The sequence below is a fragment of the Anser anser genome (genome assembly GCF_964211835.1).
Source record: "Anser anser genome assembly, chromosome: 25".
In the NCBI taxonomy this organism is placed as follows: Eukaryota; Metazoa; Chordata; class Aves; order Anseriformes; family Anatidae; genus Anser; species Anser anser.
The window spans coordinates 2546018-2567643 of NC_139746.1; the positions used below are offsets into that span (position 1 = coordinate 2546018).

The 21626-nt window shown below is 46.5% G+C and overlaps 1 protein-coding gene across 1 annotated transcript in view; it reads right to left on the reverse strand.

Moving 5' to 3' along the window:
- INSR (insulin receptor) overlaps positions 1–21626 on the reverse strand; it is a 56888-nt gene that overhangs the window by 26033 nt on the left and 9229 nt on the right. Inside the window, exon 2 of the mRNA XM_083811290.1 lies at positions 21074–21625. Within this exon, the coding sequence (XP_083667416.1) occupies positions 21074–21625 (552 nt within the window). The remainder of the gene's footprint in view (positions 1–21073; position 21626) is intronic.

Below are 21626 nucleotides of genomic sequence, written 5' to 3' on the forward strand. Positions count from 1 at the left end.
AAAACCCCTCTGCTGTGCTCAGCCCCTGCTAAAGGATTGCAGAAGCGTGCTAAAGGAGTTAATGCCCTTCTTGGAAGCAGCAGCAGTCGCTGCGGTAGGCGGGATAGCAAAGATGAGCAACCTCTGGTTTGTTCCAGCCTGACAAATCCTTTGAAAAATATGAAATAGCTGAAGTTGAAACTCTCTCGTAAGGTCAATTTGACCTCGTAAATATCTGACTGCTCCCGCGTCAGTCACCCACTGCAGGTATCTTCTCTGGGCGTCCCCCAGGATTCGCCCATCAATACGAAACACCGGCGAGCATTTCAAAGCCGCTTTCTTTTCCCCTGACAAAGTTTTTGCCCTTTTCTGGGTCTCACGTTGTGAACCCATCACTTAGAAATGGTCTGGAACAACTGATTGAAATTGCAGCAGGTAAACGGAAGCAACTTGCAGATGACACCTTGTATTAGACTAAATATAAAATGCGATGCTTGTTTTACAAACCCGGGTATACGTCCTGCACCAGGCCACAGATGGAGCGCAGTCTAGCAACAGATGTCGTGGCTGCAGTTTATAAGAAACATTGGCAACAGAAGGACGCAGACAGAAAATTCCAGAATTGAGTCCAAAGCACTATCAAACTTACTGATTCCAGCCTAAAATGTCAAGGTTTTCAGCAGTGCTCACTGCGGTCCAGGAGGCAAAAGGCTAGCCCTGGGGTCTGCTCCAGGCTTAGGTAGTTCAGAGCTTAAAATATGAAATATTTTGTTCCTTAAGGAGTCAGGGGAGCAGACAGGTAGCTTGGAGAAGCTTGCCCTCGTGCCAAACCCCCAGTGACACATGGCACCTCCTTTACGTTATGCCACGCAAGAGCTTTTATTGGTAATGGAAACTAATCTTCAAAGTCCCGTGCTTGTTTACACATCTTAATCTCAGCTGCAACTATTCACAGGGCAGAAACTGTTCAAATTCTCAACTCTAAAGGTTTTTGGAGGATACAATTAAGCTATTTTTAAATTGTTCTTAAGAGCTTTTGATGTCTAAAAGACAACTCGAAGAAAGCAGAGCAGCCAAGGCAACGCTTTTTTCTTCCCCTCCATTAAGCCTCGGGACAATAAATTGTCAATCACTGTTTTGTGCAAATCCTCATTACAAAAGATCCTGAATAGACGCCATTCTGACTTTATCAAAGTATGCGTGCTAGAAGGTACTTCATTTTCTGAGCACCTGAAAATCACACAGAAACCTCTCCAGCATACCTTTACTACCACTTGTAAGTGCTACCGGAGCACCCAGGTTGCGTGACTCCCAATGGGTCAGGCAGGGTCTTGTTTTCCTACGGGGCTACCCTTGCACAGCAGGACAGCACCGAACAGGGGAGTACAGACCAGGTCCATCTCATTACCTCTCTGTCACTGAGGTTTGTATACTCCAGCAGCTGACACAGCTCACAAAAAGGCACTGCTTTGCAACGAGACTGTGCTCTGGGGACCATGGTGGGGTTCAGGAGGTCTCAGGAGGCACCGCCTGCGCTCAGATGTAGCCCCTGCACAGCCCCTGGTCCACACTGCAGGAATTGACATTTTGGGGAACGTGATGTCTCCCTCTCCTGATAGGGAAGAGTCAACTCTCTTCAATCCACCCAGAAAAGGAAAATAAAATAAAATCCAAAGGAAGCTTCATGAGTCCCAGTCAGGGACAAGGGAAGAGCTGGTTTTGGGGTAGGGGCAGGAGCCACCACACCATGTTGTAAAAGCTGCTGCAGGAAGAAGTGTTTCTGCCCTGGCGCCAGAGCAAAGCTGCTCAGCACAATCACATAAACCTCTTCATCAGAAGATTTAAGAATGGGGCTTTTAAATCCCCCATCCAAAGATGATAAACTGTACGACACGTAACGAATCTGCCCTGGATGGGGGAGAAACCGAGCTGACACAGAGGTTCAAACCTGTTGGTCCAGGGGTGAATAAATATTTAACTAGCTAGCTAGGGTGGCTCCAGAGACTTGGGAAACAATGCATTTTACAAACCTTTCTGATTAGAGATTCAAACTGACATTTCTTCGTGCAGCTGAGGCCCAGCTGGGGGGGGACACAAGGCAGCAGAGTCAGCGCAAAGGAATTCCTACCTCCGTGGGTCCCTCCTGCCTTTCACCACTTCCCGGGGCTGCAGGTGGAAACAAAAATGCACGGAAACTGCAAACATATTCCCCAGCCAACACCGGTAACCAGAAGATCCCCATTTAACAGGAGAGTTGATTAAGCACTAAGCTGTCCAGCTAATAAATACCATTTGAATATCAAAGGGTGATTGAAAACGTTTGTCTCGGGTCTTGGTTTTGCTTCCTGCTAACAAAACAGTATCAAGTGAATTGTCAGGAAAAGAAAATAAGAATCACCCTGGCTAAGCTTTGGTCTCCCTTTGCCCCCCCCCGCCACTCGAGGGATTTATGTTGCTGCATTCTGAGCGAGCTGAGTACTCAGAGAGAGGGTGGTTTGGGTGTGATGAGGGGGGTTATTCAAACAGAGGGGGTTTGGGTGTGATAAGAGGTATGTGTCATGAATAAATCCCAAGTCCCACGTACAAACATGGGGATGCTGCATTACGTGCCATACTGATACCCCTGGATGCTTGTGGTGCCGACCGGTCCCGAACGGACGCGACCTTTCCGTGGGCAGCCAGCTGGGTGCACGGGGCACAGGGGCAGCCGGGGCCCCCTGCGAGCTGCTCCCCTTGGCCGGCAGCAGGGGGGCACAGACCCCTCCTCGCCACCCCCCAGGTCCCTTTCTGCTGCCCCAGCTCCTTCCACCGCCACCGAGCAGCTCCTGATCCACACGAGTCCAGGTCAGGAAGCCAGCACGGCGGCGGCAGCACCGCCCGCGGCCGCAGCCAATGCGTTCGCTGCCCGGACAGGAGGCTTCCAGGCTCCGGGCAGGAGGCATCCAGGCTCCCGGCCGCTCGCCCCGCAGCGTTGGGAACCCCAAGGCGGGAGGAAGGCGGCACGAAGCCGGGGCTGACGCCGCTTAAAACGGCTTGGTTTGGCCACGAAGCGCATAACTGGATGCCAGCGCTGAGGCTGGTGTAATGCTACACGCAGGCGTGTGTGACGCGAGGTATCGGAGCTCTCCCTCGCCCTGTTTTCTCTTACTGTAAGCGGCCATAGTATCCGTCGTAAATTTATCCAAGTAATCCCCTCCCCACGCTTTCACAGGCTGGAGCCGCGGTCGTCGTGGTGGGAGCTGTAATTTCATTTTGCAGGGGGCGAGGCAGGACGGCGAGCCCCACGGAATCGGGTGCTTGCGGCTCGAAGCGTAAACAAAAGCAAAGGGAAAGGAAAGGCAAGGCCGGGACGAGCGCCCACGGCACGCTCCTCCGAGTGCTGCAAGCACGGGACCTTAATTTAGCACCGCAGAGCCTGGGCTTGTTTCCTGAATTTCTACAAGCACTAAGCAGCATCGATCCCATTGAAATCCTTATGAAGCTTGTCTCCTTATAAAATTAGCTATTAAGGCATGTTATACACAAAATATATGTTTTTTTTTTTACTTGACCACTTCTAGATTAATTTATTTCACCTGCCAAGGCAGCTTCAAATACAGCAAGCCATTAAGTATTGTTTGCTACTGTTCTGTAAATTTTATCCATAAAACAATTTATTTTTTTTTAAACTCCTGATCACCTATTTCTTGTGAGCATTTAAACAGAACTTGCCAAGGTGACACCTACCCTGAGCACAATCACACACTGTAAGAATGAGAGAAGCTATTAAACAACCAAAACCATGTCCAGAGAAGACTAGGTATAAATCTACAACTCCATAGCAGTGTGGGTTTGCAGAGGGCTGCTGCAAAAAGGACAGCGTGCTGCCAACTCCCTCTGCACTGTGCCTGTGTCCTTCAATTATTTCTTCGTGTCACCGAGACCAGGGAGGAGAAACCCAAGCCCCAAGCCCTGAGCCTGGCAGCAAGCGGCTCCCAGGGGTGTCACCGCGACACGAATGTGCCCAGGGTGAGCGTGGCCGCAGCGCTCCACGAGCCTGTAAGGAGCACCAGGGCTTTTGGTCGCCTTGTGGACCAAAAGCAGCAGCTCTCCCAGGCTCCACAAAATAAGTGGTAAAAGCCAGAAGAGAGCAGAAAACATGAGGTTAACGTGCTTCTGCAAAAAGGGCTGCCAGCAACGCCTGGCGCTGGCTGTAGTTAGTGAGTGAAATTGAGGAAACATCACGATCCACTCGGGCAGACCTTGTCAGCTACTCACAGCGCTCGGCTGCTCTGACAGCATCGATCCCTCCCTACTCTCCATTCTCCAACAGCACAGGAACAACTCGCCCAAAATGTATCAGCTCAAGTGCTTTTATTCACACGCACGACTTCGGTACTTCCGCACCAACCTGGGAGCGAGCGAGTGCCAAAGAAATTCAAGGTTTTACAATCAGCACTAAAATCAGTGTTATTTATAAAATTGGAGATTACAGTACATAATGCCACGACCCCACTGAACTGCGGGTTGGGAATGTCAGGAGGTCCGTACTTACACAGGAACGGATAAAATTAACTGCAGGTGCCTCCCTTCCCATAGACAGTGACTTCCAAAAACAACACGCTGTTACTCAAACAGAAAGGAAACTCTTCCCATTGACATTTCTCTGGGACAATATTACACTTCTTATCTCACGGATCAGCAAGGATAAGAAAAAACTTGTGTCGCCTCCAAACCCTTTCACAAGTTACGTGCTTATTTGAAGCTCCAGCGAATGTTTCAAATACCCCAAAACGGGACCGGTGCCATCCTCCCAGCCCAGAACTGCCGCCCCCATTAAAACCCACAGAGATGCCGGTGCATGGATCAGCAAATGTGGTGGGACATCCTGAATGCCAGCGTACCTCAGGTTAGAAAAGATAGAAGGGTCTGGAGCCATGAGCCCCCTTGCCCAGCGGTGATAATGGAGGACGCGGGGGCCTCCGAAAGAAGTTGTTGAATGGAGATAGGGAAAAAGGTTGAGCTCTGGTGTTGATACAGGGAAAGAGCGGATGAAGGGAGATCCCTTCAGAAAAGCAGTCTCTTCCCTGCTACCCTTCTGCTGTTCAGGCTGTGAAGTAATCAATTGTTTTTCCCACTACAACTGCCAGTGGAGGGTTTTTTCTGGAAACAGAAATTTACTAGTGCACAAATTATGCCAAGGAATACAGAAAATTTGCTATGAGAAACTCAAACACGTCTATATCTACCTATCTATCCACAGACATATATAACAAATATATTTACATAAATCATCTTAATATGATGGAGCCTGGAGGAAGTCATAAACCACAATGGATCCACAACGCCCTTAGTCACTCGCTCGTTATCTCAAGTCACGGCCTTTGCAAATGTGCTCCTGCAGGTACCTCACCATGGGTACGGGCCAACATCTCTGCCCCGCTGTCCAAAGCCCCAGGGAACTGCAGAGGCAGTGGCTGTCACCTCCGTAGCTGGAAGTAGTAAGGCAGCCCGACTGTCAGCTCTTATTTTCAGGGATGGGATCATCTCGAGCTACAAACCTCAGCTATGGAACTGCCTCACCTCTTCCCAGCAAACCGACACGATGGGCTCTGTCATTTCAGAGATCCTCCAGATCTGCTTTCTTCCCTTGAAGGTTTTCTCTCCTGCTCTCCTGTGTCACCACAGCTATTTACTCGGAGAAGTAGATGCCCCATATTGCCCCAGCAGAATAGAGATCAAAGCAATATTTTCCTTTCATCCATTTTAAGGAGTCCACACGGTGTTTATATCGCGTTAGGGACAAAGAGAGTTAGGGGACAAAGACGAAAGAAACTGAAACACAACTCAAGACCAGCTCTGTCCTCATTCCTCCAGCACCTTTCAAACGAGCCAATTCCCCAAGCAGGTAAAGGCAACTCTTCTAAACCTGGCTAAACTGTTGGCGATCAAGCTCAAAACATCAAAACACGGCGTTTGATTTGAAAACACAGCAGCGCTGTTAGAGGCGGAACAAGCGTCACAAAGTGCACACAAGGATAACAACGAGAAGTTGTAAATACCTCGCCCCGTGTCTGCAACACCGCTGTTGTGCCGTGCTCTGGCAAGCAAAGCAAGTCTGCTCCTTGTACTTTGTGTTCAAAGTGAGCTAGGTGCTTCGTGCAGCAACTTCTGCTTGTTTTTCCTGAATATTCAAGCCCCAAAACTGACACCGCATCTTCAGAAAACCCAGAGTCCCCAGCCAGCTGTCACTAAACAAAATGGCCCCACGCAAATCAACACAAACTCCAGGGTTTGGTATCCCCTGCCCTGGTGATGGCTTATAATCGAAGGGCATGAAGAAATGATCTCACCCTCTCCCATCCCTTAGGTACCTGAGGGCTGGGGTCCACAAGCTTCCAACCTCCAGACTTTCTGTGAGTAATTTGTAAAAGAGCCACTGAATTCATTGCCTCCCTCAAAGAAGGCAGAAAAGCTCGGTGTACCCAGCCTCTGGGCAACACAGATTGGGAAGGAACAGCTAATTCTATGGTGGTCTGGACATCAGCCACCTCACACTGTACTTGATCTGTGTGTCAGATCAGAGGGTTTGCAATTTAGACCAAACCCAGAATCTATAAAGGGAACTGGGGGAAGTGTTCTGTACAGCTTTGCTCACCGTTTTACTCACAGCTATCAGGGTGGCTTTGTTGTTGTTGTTGTCGTTCTTGAAATTGCAATCCATATTTACAACCTAAGGATTAGCTTTTATCGGTCAATGGTTGACACGCCACCTGGGCACCTCATGAGAGCTCCCTGTTAATATTTAACTATGTATTACTCTTTCAGACATCCAGCATCTTACAAACATCCCTGTTCACTCTAACCTGCTCCCCCACACTGCGATCCCAGAAGACCCCAGAGAATCACAGCAAAGCGATCCAGGCAGCCGTGGATGTCCTGAACACGAGTGTAATTGAGCATAAAATCTCACTGAGCATAAAGTCTCTACCTGTACTTTATTTTGAACGCTCTGCCCCAGCAGGATGTGATCCTCCTCCCTGTGCATCAGCACGGTGCTGGGGGCAAGCTTCTCATCAGGCTGATTTATTTCCCGATTGGCATCGTGGGCAGACCAGGCTGAGATGTCAGCATCTCAGCGCTGGATGAGAAGATGCTGAACGAGGATAAGCCACGAAAGACTAGCACAGAGGTTTGTATCTTACATTCTGAGAAACAGAGACAAATGGAGATGAGCAGAAGTGCTTTCATGTACAGTGATGGTCTAAGGACGTCTCATTTTTCCAAATGTAGGTCTAACACAAGCTATTACTTCTACCTACAAACCTTTTCCTGAAAATAAGGAGTGATACGGTCAAAGCACGAGGCGAAAAGTATAACCTTTGCTTTCTGAAAAGATAAGAGAGGAATAAAATTGCTTTTCTCAAGGCCACAGAGAAGGATGTTGTAGTAAACAAGGCAGGAAAGAATGAAAGCTAAGTTGACACATTTGGCTCTGTGGGGATACGGAAGATTGTGTTTGAGGTATGTTATGTGGAAAGATGTATAAAGTGTAACCCGGGCACAAAGTAAGAGCAAATCTATACTGAAAAGGACGTAGAGTTTACAGCAAACAGGGAAGCGGAGCTGTCCATGACTGAGAAAGGTAATGGAACGGGCGGAAGTATAAGATTAACCACAAGGAGATTAAGCTGATAACTAATGATCTACACAGAAATGTCAGACAGAGGTTAAGATTTTAATCTGGACAGATTCCATGGCATACTCACCAATTGTAAACATCGGTACTGAAGCTGAATTTGTGTTTGGGGATGAAGGTACTGCAAGGGAGCCAGAGAGAGGAACAAAACTTGTTCCAGACGTCCTCCTTCCACCTCCCAGAAAGCCAGGGAGCTGGATGAGGAGAGAAGGAAGGGTGAAGCACCACCTGAGGCTAGCTGCACAGAGAACTACTTGGAAGCTAAATGCTGCCGTGGAGCAGAGCTAACAAGCACTGCCACCCAGACTTTTTTTTTCCCCCCTCTAACTTACCAGGAAGCATAAACCATACTAGCGTAGGGTGGCTCAGCACGCTGCCCAAACACAGGGAACGGCTGCGGCAGGGAGCTGATTACAATGCCGGGCTCTGTCCCACAGCAGCCGCTCCGAGGGGAAAGGGCTTTGCTCTGCGCCAGGAGAGGCTGAGCGCTGGAGGCAGCAGCAGGGACAGGCTCGGCGCCTGGAGCAGCCGCTCGCAGCAGCCAGCGCCCTGCCCTGCCGGGGATGGAAGCGCAGCAGTTACACCCCCGGGGAGCAGCCAGCACGCAGACGGAGTTGCCAAAGGGCTAACGCAGATCCTTCTGGGGCAGACAATTCCCAATTGCTGCTTCTTGGTGAGCGCGCAGACCTGTCAGACAGAGCCGCAGATGCCTGCTCTCGCCACCCAGGCACAGCAGCCACGTTTCTAACACCAGAGGACCTCTCTGGTCGCTTGCTCTGGACTCCTGTTTATTGCCAACAGATTCAACAAGAATCAGCTTCCACTTGGCTGATCAATTTTAGAAAGTTATCTGGTCCTGATTTAAGTGATTTCAGTGACGAGAAGCTGACCACAAGCTTTTGCTTTAACTGTTTGAGAGAATGAGCAGCACTGGAAACGAGCTTTGTTCCTAGCCTGATTTTCTCCACTTCAACTTCCAAGCTGAAGGCCCTATTATCAGATTTATTCTCCACATACATACATCCAAAACTAAATATTGTAAAGCATTTTTCCACTAATAGGTTTCATAGTTTTCACTGGACCTACTGCTATTTTTTTTTTTTCAAAATCATATTTGAACTGTGGAAAAGGAAAAACCAGCAGCATCTCATTCCTGGGAATATTGGTATCAAACACAGAGATTATATGCACCCATGTAACGTTCTTTCACCTACTGTAGTCATTTTGGCCACGTCAACTCCTGTACACTACTCTACACACCCCTCTCCCTCTGCCCAAAGCTGTAAGTGTGCTCTCCACAGTTTATTTCTAGGTATAAGAATTTACTTAGCACTGAAATAGATACTGGTCGCTTGCAGCCCCAGAGCCAAGCAGTTGAGACCTCTCTCTGAAATATATTTTTATTTACTACTTGCCCTTGTCATCTTCAGTGTACCAGTAATGCCTACTTCCAAATAATTCAGTGTAAAATAATATGCAGCCCCACACCAGCTACCCAGCTCAGCTCCATCCAGACACACATCCACTCAATGACTTCTCACTGCAAACGTTCCCTGCAGTTTTTGATCTACAGGATACACACCCTGCCACATCACTCCGCTTCTCTAATCAAAGTCCCAAAAGAAACAATAAAAGTGACAAAACATCAGACAAATACAAACTTAAGGAAGAACAAAAGGCTATAGATTGGTACAAGAAACAAACTATATTGCACAAGCCCACCTTAGAAGACTTTACTCTATTTCTGCTTATAAATTATGCAAGGAAAAGTTGTAATCTGAAGGAATTTAATCCCAAACTAGTTGTGCCACCCCAACAAAGAGAGAGGAACAGTGGGGGAACTACATCTTCTGCAGTTGCATTGAACTTGGGGGAGATCCTGGATTCTCAATCTTTCTTCCACAATTGTAACCAGCTCCAACCTTGAAAATTCTGTTTTATTCCATACCTTTGACACTGAAAGTTCTTAAAATAAGGCTGACCATCACTGAAGTCACTTTGTTCAGTAACGAGGAAGCATGTTAGTAGCACAGGTCTCATTATCAGCCAGCTCAACTGTGCTGAGCACAGGGAGAAACAAGATCTGCCCGCACAACATGAGCCGTGCGGGCGTGTGCCACTGCCGCTAAAAAGCTGCAGCTTCGGGGATGTTTATCCGCACGGCAGTGGCGACACGGTCTGATCACCGGTTACCGTCAGCACTGTCCATTTCGGAGCAATTAAGACCGTTCAGAGCCGATCTGGTTGATATCCTCAGTGTTGAGCCTTGACACCTGCCGATCCCTAAATGGGGTAATTACTGCGGGGGGAAAAAACATATGGAAATAATCCTACAGTGGATAGAGTGCTCTGAAAAAGCACTATACAAGCTAGTTTTGTCTCTCAGGACGGCAACAAGGGACTCTCCTGCTCAAAACCTGAAGCCCTATCAGTTTCTCCAGAGACAAAGAGTCGTCTTCTCAAGCTAAGCAGGGACGGTTTCGAATCGCAGCATGGAGCAGCCATCCTTGCAAGCAATCTTCAACTGGAACGGAGCCGAAGAACTTTTTGAGATGCCACCCAGCCCATCCACCTGTCCAAGGGCAGATCAAATGCTTTACCTAGGACATTGCTGACAGCTGTTTGTCTAAAATGTTCTTAAAGATCTCCAGATAAATTTCGCCTCGAGGCGCTTCCTGCATTCCCTGTCTTTATTTTTTTATTTATTTTTTGAGCTTTATTGAAGCCTCACTCGTCAGCAGGTCCGTGCGATCAGCTCCATTTTACAGACAAACACTGAGGCCCGGACAGGGGAAGCGAATTGCACAGAACCACCCAAACAGCCAACAACAGTGCCGAGAGGAGACCGGCGGTGTCAAAGTCCACCTCCAGCGCACGATCCTCTGCAAAACACTTGGTGCAAAGCGAGCACTTGATGGTTTATTGCTCAGTCCTGTTCGCTCCCCTGCGGTATCAAAGCAAGGCTCGTGTTTGAAACCGTGCCACTTCAAATTAGGCTTTGGGTGGGTGAACGTGTTGCTGTAATGGATAGTCACCGGCGAATCTGAGCACAGAGAGACCTAAAGCTTGTTTAAAAACACAATCTGGAGTTCTTTTTGTTATCGCAGAATTGAGCATGTGGAAAAACAACATGCTTTTCCCCACGCTGATCAACGAGAACCGAGCTGCAGCTCCTCCTTCTCCCGCGGAGCCACTCAGACCCGGGGACGTTTTTCTCATCGCCCCCACCAAATCCACAGGCTTGCAGGGGAGCGTTTCATATTCCTCAAAACAAAAACTGATGCTTGATAAAGGCATCTCGTTCTAATAGGTTTATCGAATAGTTTTTTATCTAGCCACAGAAACGTGATCTCTAAGCACCGAAAGAGCAGCCAAACACCGTACAAATTATTTAAACAGCACAGAGATAACGTTACTGTAGCGTGGAAGAGAAGCCTAAGGAAACGGTGATCCATACATGACATTTCTCTTCTCTCACGGGCTTTTGCTAATTTAACAGCTGTAGAAACCTGCCAATGAGGTGAAGAAGTTGTTCCAGATAAATCACCCGTTTCCACATAACTGCTTTTTCATTAAGTCTTCCAGCACGACAGCTACTGCACATTAGGCTTTCAGTTCTGCCAGAAACACAGACCGTGCACAGATCCGCCAAGTCTAAAATCCACAGAATTGAACGAACAGAGAAACAGTTTACTGAGCTTTAAAGACTTCATTTCTAATACAGCTTTAAAACAAAAGCCTTATTCCTTTAAGCCACGTTAAGGCTCCACCGGGCGAGACGCTCAGACATCACACTGAGGAGCTCCATTTCCTCTCTGGCTTTTGGGAGCTTTTATGGGGTACTTACAAGGGAACTCTTGGACTCATTTATCCCGAGCCGAAGCTGTGTAAACACATCCAGTGCAATCAGCCTTATTTCAGAAAGATGACATTCAGAAAAAATTGAAGACCAGGAAAAATAAATCCTATTTGTTTTTATTAAGTCATTGCCTTTATGTTTTCATTATCCATAGACTACGATTGATTGTTTTTGTGGAATAGATAGGAAGCATTTGTCTGATACTCAAATTTTAATGAATAGCTTTATTGCTTATGAAATATTAAAATCCTTGCACTGTTGTGACACAACACAGATGCCTAACGAAATTTAAAAAGGTAACAGAAAAATGCTTGGTTACCACATCTCTGTTGTCCTTGTTATCCTGTGATGTCTGCTGACTTGCACATGCCTTATTCTTAGGAAACCCAACACCCTGCTAGAGCTTCCTACATGATTGTAAGATTTTCCAACTGTGTCTTTAATGGTGCAACAGGGTCCAGGCCCACCTTTGAGTGCGAGCATTCCTTACATACATTCTTGATTGCAGAAAGCTGGCATTACAAGACAGTTCTAGCGTGATGTCTCGTTACTGTGCAAGAGATTTCCAGATGCTCCAGATTTAGTGCAGTAACTGCAGCTTCATTTTCTGCCACAGGTCCCTTAGTAAAATCTAAGATGCTATTTAAACTATTTTGGAACAAACACCTCAGAAGCCCACGGCATCTCACTCGCGTTATCAGAAGAGCCAAGCTCAGCGCCTCTCCCGCAGGCACCAAATGACCCTTACCTCCAACACACACTGTCAGACCTGGCCCTCTTCACCCTGTATCAATTGGGAAAAATCAACCAGCACACAGGCAGCCCCATTTCACAGGGCACAAACTGCCCTGTAATTCTGCCACACGGGAACGTCGCCGTTCAGTACTGAACTCTCTCCTCTTGCCAGGGAAGGCCCCTCTGAAATGCCATGTAGAGCCCACCTTCCCCATCACCACGCACGTGGCTCCTTCGTGGTGATTGCTGACACAACAATTAAGCCTTGAATTGCAATAGTACCGTTTGCTGTTAATATAACTAAACTCACACAGCTACCACACCAGCGAAGATACCAAAAACCAAGTAGGAATTGACTATACAACTCCAAACCATGCCTGCTCCCTTGCCCTGTAAACCTTTTCTTGCTTAAAATCCTACGGCCCAGCAGCCCGTATTCTGATTAACAAATGGAGACTGACCTCCTCCCTCTATGCCCCAGACAATCCGCTTTTCAAAAAGCACTAAATGAGAACGAGGAGCTTGCTACCTACATTCCCTTAACTCTGTGCATTGACTTAAAAGCCATCGGTGTGTCCCTGTAACCTGAGCTCACGCGCAGCTCATCGTGTCGGGGCCCTGAAATTGCAGCGTGGCCACATCCCAGCAGCAACAGCAACTCGGTGGGAGTCCCAGGTGACCAGCAATAGGATTTGCACATCTCCAGAAGCCTTCAAATTATACAGGAAACAAATAATTGGAGCCGTTCTATGACCAGATCAATGCAATTTCCCTTCCTCGACTAAGAAGATCTTAGAAACCTTACAATCTCCATCACATAGATTCATCAGACCGACCTTGCTAAATACCTGTCACCCTCATTACGTTTGCGTATGAACAAGGCTTATAAAAGTTAGGAGCCCAACCGTCCAGCGTCTGCCAGTGCTTCAGCACTTACAGCCTGGTAGCTGATGTCTGGGAAGGCTGAAAATGCCTGATTTACAATTACAATGGAGCAGTATTTCTTGACATCCTTGAAAAAGGGCACCTCTAACCTGATACGCAAGATCAAAATCACATTTTTTTTTTTTTTTTAAGAGCTCTGAAGTGATGCCAGAGAAACCAGGTACACCCCAAGTCCTTTGAAAAGAAGTACAAGAAAATGAATCCCAGCATTCTGCCAAACGCTGTTCTAACTGGGCTTTCTTTCCATCTCTTTCCTGGGAAATCCTGCAGAACACCCTCACCCTCCAACCTCTCGAGATGCTCCAGAGGCAGCCCCTGGTCAGGGCCATACCTGAGCACGTTCACCAGAGAAGGAATTCACCCAGGGTGCTGAGCCAGAGGCTCCTTGTTCATACAGAACATCGCATCGCCCAGTCCTGGTCCTTCTCCTCTACAGCGATTCTGGCTGTATTTTGGAGAAGAGAGAGGGAAATTCCACGTCAGAAAATTTTCTGGACGCGAACAGGTGCCAAGCGCACTGCACTGCTGTTTCAGTTCATTTCAATACAGATTCACAGGGAAGCCAGACTCAAACGAAAACATTACGCTCGCTCAGCCAACATTCGAGCGCTCCGCAGAGCCAAAGTTAATTCTCTGTTTGTTTGAAATGTCCCAAGCCAAAATAAAAGCAATGCCGCCGACTCTCCGACAACGCCAGCCCAGCCGGCGCAGCGCCCCCCTGTCCCCTCACCTAAACACGTCCAGATAAAGGTTATGAACGCACGCAGCTGCAATCCCCAGCATTTATTTCAGTGACCGAGCCCCGGAGCGCTGCTTCGTGCGCTTACGCAAGGCCAGCCGCAAACTTTGGATCAAAGCAGCGACCGAAATAACTGCAGGCACGCCGCGAGCAGCTCAGCCCCGCTGCCAGGCGAGCACAGCCCGTGCCCCCCCCCAGCTTCCCGCTACCCAACCTATTTTTTTTCCCCTTCCCAGCTAACCAGCAGCCCTAATTAAGGAGCATAAACATCCCAGCAAGTTCATTCACGTCCCTCCAATAGGAACTCGCACACAATTATAGGATATAATTGGGAAGCGTGATCATTGAACTTTTCACCAGCTATTGTTAGAGACAGAGAAGGGTGAGCGCCGCTTCCTCAGGACGCAGACAGTTATTCACTGCATCTGTCATTAATCAGAGGTCCTGAAGTCACCGACCTTTCAGCTAGAAATAATCTTTGCACTGGTCACACCTGGGATTTTTTTTTTGGAGGGGTGTATGTGCAGTGCGTGTGGGTTCATTAAACACAAGGTGCATTTACAGTGGCCATCCCTGTCAAATACAACTCCTGATAGAGAAAGATGTTGCAGAGAGCTTTGCCAAGTGACATATTTCAGTTGGTCTTCTTGCACACACTGAATATACATCTTTGTAGGGACTCGAGCGGTTCACAATCCTTCCAAAGCCTTCTACAAGAAGGCCTTTCATCATACAATGTAAGAACGCTGTAAAATCACACACATCTTGAATTTACTCTGCTCTATTTGCCAAAATCTGGGAAGAGGCATCAGAATTGTATTTCACTTAGAATACTTTTACTCTTCGTTTACATTTTTAAGATTTAAAATAAAGAGTCATTGCTCTGCGTTTATTAAGAGGGGTGAGCAGAGGGAAACATACAGGATCTACAAAGCAGCCAATTCCTTATCTTGACTTACCACACCAGAGCACCCCAGCAGTCACTAGGATTTGCTCTGAATGAAACAATCTCCTCCTCCCGAAGCAAACACATCACGCTGGGTGAACCATTTGCAGCGCTCCCATTCATGCATTACTAACACCAGTTAACCTCGTTGCTCAGGTTTGTTTTTTTTAATCATTCTCTGACTTCCTGCCTCTACATCCATGCCCAGACAACAGCATTTTCCGACAAACGCGTCTGCCAAGCGTAGTCAGCCTTCTATATTTTGTCTAACAAGGGCTAAGGCAGGTTCCCTTGTTTAAGCAAAACACGGTAACTTGGATCTGTTCTCGAAGTAGGAAAAATAAGTATTCTAGCTGAAGTACCCCTGGCATGCCAGCCCTGGAAATGGCAAGCAGTTGACTTTGGGTTGCCACTGAAGCCTGAGCAGCGATCCCAACTCAGAGCATCTTCCAGCAGAGTCAGCGCTGAGCCCCTGCATGTTAAACTCCTCCACAGCCCAACAGTGGTTTACGGCAAGAGGTCTGGGGAATGCATGAAGGAAGAAAGAATTAAAATCACAGCTCAGACCAAACAAGATAAATGTTTCTCCCATTTTGTGGGCACAATACCTCATTCTCCTTTTCAGCTGATCAAGCACGTTCGCCCGGGCAAGACCTCTATACAGAAATTGTTACCTTAACTTTGGAGCAAATTCTCTGTATTTACTGCTATTAATGGTTGGGTGAGGTGGGAATTAGTCCTTGTCCAAATGCTCTGAAGACAGAAGGGATTAAACCGTGGCTTCTGTCTGACGTGCTGGTTGTGGATAAGGGGGAGAAAGAAAACCGTTAACCCCTGCGTTTAAGTGAAGGTTCAGCAGTGAGGAAGCCCAAGAAACACCAACGTGGGGGGACTTACAGGAGATGCGTACACGGGGACTTAATAGCACGTTGAAATGTTAAGTATTGAAACCCTCCAGTCTTGTGTCACCCCAGGTCAGTGTGCTGTTAAAGAGAAAAGCCAAAGTAGGGTCTTCTTCACAGCACCAAGTTCTGCTCGTTATTTTAAGTAGGTAGTATACTCAAATAGCCATCGGTGTGGACTCTTTCACCCCTTCTCCCCAATTCCACAGTCTGTATCGTACCACCAAGCGCCATAAACGTCTTAACTACTCTTAATAAGCTGAAGTGAATTAGTTTAGGATGTCTAGCCATTTGCAAGCATCACAATAGCCCCGACCACAAGCGCTACACGCACTCAATAAAGCTGTCGCTTGGCAAGGTTCGGAACGGACGCCCCAGTGAGATTATCGGGTGTCAACTTCCATCTGGCATTTGTCAGAGCTGGGAAGAAAAAAAAGGCAGGTCTTATCAGATCTCCAAATAAAAAGAGCACTTCCACTTCATGTGGTAGCAACTGGAAAAATTTCTTTGTGTTTGAAGCTTTAAAAATATCTTGCCCTTGAGGTTGGCTAAGTCTGTGCAGTGCTTCGAGACCCCTTTCCCATACAAAGGTAATAAAGCTAAGCTTATGGTTACCGAAATTCCCAGCACATAAAAATTACAGGAAGCTGTTGCTAAGTAGTATTTCTACCTAAGTAAACATCACAAAACGTTTCCCACACACACCTCTGAACTTTATTATTCAAATCTGCCTTGAAGATGTTCGTAGTTGCAGAATTTCTTCTGGCACCAGTCTCTTTAAAAGCTGTTTCACAGCAGTTGAAAAACACTTCAGGCTGAGCAAGGTTTTTCTGAGTGCTTTGTTGTGTTGTTTGTACTAGGAAACAAAGCAAGCTACTAAAGTAACTCTTCAGATCCTTACCTGTCCCCTACCTGTCCCATTATTTTGCCTGGACAGGTCACAGGAGAAGAGATTCGGCTGTGACTCCAGTCTCCAGACCTGCTTACACACCATAAAAAAAATCCAGCCAAGCATCATTATTTTCATTCAGTGCCTTTCTTTAGGCAGCTCCTTTACATGCCAATTACTCCAGACTGTTATCACTACCTGCTCTATTTTATCCTCTTCAACTGGCTCAAATGGTTTTATTTACCTTCCTCTTCCTTTTAATGAGGTTAATATTTTGCAACAGATTTGTGATTACATTGATTGAGAGAGATAACTTTTGTTTTTAATCACATAAAGCAAGATAATAGTTTGAAGAAAGTCTACCTACAAACCTGAAATGGCCCACACTCTTAGTAACTCAAATTCCTAGTAGCAAGAAGTCTCAAGACCACAAAGATAAAAGAATCCTGCAAAGGTTTCATTGGGGATGAACAGGAGAACTTGAATTTCACCACTCTCTCTAAGGAACAGAGCTCGTATTTCAGATATTTGTCCTTATATTCCAGGAATGCGGCCCTTCGGTAGTCACCAAGGGACTGGCTGATATTACAGACCGCTTTCCTGTTAATTCTTATTTGGCCATTCCATTTTTCCTTCCTATTACCTTAATCTACGTCTAGATGACCCGATACGCAAGTTAAAGGCTGAACTGCTTTTATAATGAGACTGTCGAAAACATCAGACTGCTTCAAATTACGTATGGACAGGGAAGACTGACTGCAGAGAGAATTGGCAGGAAATCCTATTTCACAGGGAATTGTTCCTTCCGCAAGTGGAGTGACAGACATATAGCATTTTTATTACATTTAAAAAAAAACATGCAGAAAAAAATGCAAAATATGAAAATCATGTTTGGCACATCTAAACTGAGGTCTAGGACGTGGCATTTCCAGCATTTTTGTTGTCTGAATTCTTCAGCAAAGGCGCTCTCTGCATGAACATGCTGCACTGAACTAAGAACTACATTTTTATGGCAATGAAAATAACTGTATGTATATATAAAAAAGCCTTATAAAAACGTGGGCTGAAAAGGTAGAAAACCTCCAGAATAGGCACAGCCCTTGGCTGCCATAAACAGCACAAGGCTAGACCCAAATTCCAAACAGACTACATATTTCTCTCCCTTCCTACCCAAAACACAACGTGAGTTGGCCTTAACTGAACTGACTTGCTTCTCACACCAAGACAAGTGATTTCGAAAAAAGGAAAGGAAAGCTTTCAGGAAACACATCCTGACCAATCTCGATCTATGGTATATCCACCTACACGTCTTCGTACTCAGACAGAGATTCCTCAGTATCACGAGTTTGCTGTTTCAAAGCGCGCGGCTGCCCACAAATCATTTCAGTTCCTCCCGACCGGCTTCATGCACAACCTTAGCTCTAAGGTCTGCAAGAAGATCTTCACTTTGTTGTCTTCAACGCGTTATCACCAACTGAAAAAAAAATTCTGGGCTGGAGTTAGAGCTGCAAGTATGATTCAGAGACTTGGAAGTGTGCCTCTGAGATAATTACACGCTGTAACTGAAAGTTAGTTTTGGAGTCAACTGGGATATCTGTGCTGATTAAGAGACAGAAATACCAAAGGCGCATGCTCGGCGTGAGACGTGGTGGGGATGGCACCCAAGTGGCTGCACACAGCAGGCACAGGAGGGCCAGGGACCGGTGTGGAAGGGACGGGGGACACCAGGGGACCCCATCTGGTCCAGACCGTTCCCACCTCCCTCCCATCGCATGCAGCTCCTGCACGGTGCCATCCTTCATGCACGTCCTCGCGAGGTTCCTGCTCATCTCCCACGTTTCTCCAGCAAGACTCAAAGGCTGGCACAGCAGACTTAGCGGGCTGGCAAAGCTTGCCAGCTTGGGACCTTTCCCTGTTGAACTGACACACATTCTGTAGCATCAAAACAAGCGGTAGTTGAGTATTCCTGAAATATGTTTTTCTGGCAGACAAAACCGCAAAGTATCCCGATCTGCAGTCTCGGGGCAGAACTATCCAGCAGGGCTATCAGCCTTCGGTGTTTAGACCTCAACAACTTCCCATCCGGAGAAGAAAAACAGGAAACAACAAAACAGGAGGTTTTATGCTAAGTTCTGTGAGCGATGTGTGAACACAAACATCAAAAACCCGCGTTAAAACAAACAAAACCAAACTTCCCCCCAGAAAATTACACTGAAACTTCTGCATTTCATCCCACCACTGAGGAAAAAAAAAAAAAGGCAGCTAAAAAAGAAGAGTGGAAAATACTTAAAAACCCAAATGATGTGAGACTTCAGCACGCTCAATGAGACAGCATCAGCTGCAGAAGATTCCCGGATAAGCTGCATGAACGCAGAGGGAAAGACTTCCTGACATTAATACCCTCAGTGCTGGGTGTTACTCTGAGCTCTTCAGGCAAAGGAAAGCCAAAGTACAATTCACACAAGCTTATAATAATCTCGACAAAACAATTACACATGCTAAGGATACGTTAGGGCTGGCAAAAGAACAGAGAAGGCAGCGATTCCACTAACAGATACACTAAATAAATGCCCCAATCTCTACCATAGCTACTAGAGTGCATGTGTACTGGAAGTCTAAAGACAGACAAAAAAAAGAAGCCTAACACATCTAAAAGACTACCGAAGAACAGTTAAAGTAACTTCTGAGGTATTGAGGCAGGTGTCACCAGGCACAATGTGATACAGATATCATCTCGTTGAGAACACCAGCTACCAATGAAAGCACAAAAGTTAGCGTTCAAAACAAAGCTAAGTAGGAGCAAGTGCTTTTGAAAATGCACATCAGTTACAGCGCAAGTACACAGGAGCACGGCTTCTCTACATTTTCTCAAAGGAACACAGAAAACCAGATGGAGAATTTGTAGAGAATTTCTTCTGAAATCATTTCCAAATTCAAATTTCAAATTCAAATCAAACGGATTTATGAGGTTGGTTTCTTTTGGTACCTAAGTGCATGATAACGTACGGTATCCTCCAATAAATTCAGCTGAATTTGTGTGAGAGGCTGAGGAGCTGAGACTTCTGCCCCTAAGGTAAAATATTACATTCCTACAGGTTTCATGGAAATAGGCAGTCACATAAAGGAGAGAAACCATACATTCCAGTCTGCTGTAGCGCAGCCCCAGAAGATTCACAGGAATGAGGGACATTATGAATGGTCTAGCCACAGAAAAAGTTTCAGTTAGGTCTTTAACCCCATGAAATAGTAGAAAATGTAAAACAGGAACACGTAAGAAACCAGGTTTCAGTGCTGATAATAACTGTATACCAAAAGAGTTTAGAAACTAAAGTGCTTTATAACTTTAGTTTTCATTTAAAAAAAGAAACACACACACACTCCTGCATGTTCTCGCTCATACCCTGTTATTCCGGCAATAAAAAATAACCACTTTCTTTAAAAGGAAGCTGGACAATTTGGGGTGAGGAGTAGCAGAAGGGAAACCACATTAATTTCATTAGCGTATGCATACTGCTAGGAATTCCTTCTCAAATTTGGCACTTAGCACTCAGAGTTGCCCTTTAAAGCTTGGCAAGAAATGCTCTCCAGCCCGCAAGTTTCCTAATTTCGTCTTAGGACACACTGCTTCATTTCGATGCACTACCTCCAAGACAGACAGCTCTGAATGTGTCAGTTTTACCTCAATTCACTTTGCTCCCCGTCAGACTTAACATAAATCAAAGCAAATATATAAATAAAACTAAACTTCAGGTCGGCTCCACGTTTGGAAAAAACAAATCTCTATGAAATTAAAAGCAACCCTAATACAGTTTCAGACCTGGAGTTCAGGGGTTAGGACAGCAGCTGCCTTTCTGAACACACCTCTCTCTCTCTCTCTGAACCAAAACCCAAGCCTGAAAGTGCGATTCTTTCTCCCTCCCCAGGACTCCTGCAGTGGGCAGGCACTGCCCAGGTCCTCTCTTTTTCCCTTTCTTCCAGTCTGATTTGGCTTCCAGCTTCTCACTGTGTGCAAATATTGCTCACCCATCCACCTATCTTGCACCTTTTTATGACCGGATGGTTTCAGTAAAAATATAATTGCACTCTTCCGGAGTCAGGTTTATTCCTGAAAGACCTTTCCCGCTGCTTTGTTTCCATCTTTCAATCAACCTGGATTTTTAATCCCACAGCCAAGCCCCAAAAGTACTAATACCACTAACTAGTATACAAGATAACAGCTATACTCACAGCACACTAAACCTGGGAGCTCTAGGGGGTCCCTGACTTCCTAGAGAAATGAAACACAGCATTTTTGGGCACTTCATTCACATAGGCGGTTAACAGCTGACGTCTCAGCTCAGACGGATCTGAGAGGTTAAACCCAACAGCGAAAGCACACCACTCACCGCCCCGCAGACCCACCTCTCTGGCAGCGGTCGTGGGTCCAGCAGCGCTCGATGAAAATGCCGTTGATCACGGTGGGCGGGCAGTTGCTTTTCCCTTTCACAGTGCCCGGACACACATCTCCACACTCTTCTTTGTCGTCCTTGTTGGCGACGATGTAGTTGTCTTCTACAGAATCCAAAATCCTCGACCAGTCGATAGTGGACAAGTAACATAATTCGTTGTTCTTCTCGATCCGCACGGCACCTCGAGTAATGTTCATCAGGTTGTAGAGGCCGATCTCCTTCAGGTGAACCATCTCAAAAATGACGAGCGCGTAGTTAAAAAACAGATGGGTTCCTCGAATCACAGTGAGGTTGGGGAAGAGTCCCTTTAAGCTCTCCAGGCCGTACACGCGAAAAAGCAGCAAGTAGTCTGTAATCATAGTCAGTTTGGGAAAGCTGAGCTCGCGGAAATCTTCAGGCTTGGTTTTAAACATCAGCAATATTTGCAAGTGGCCCTCGATCACAGTGCAGTTCTCAAGCATGTTCAGCCGGGTCAAATTGTTGCGAATGTCCATGCTTCTGCAAAC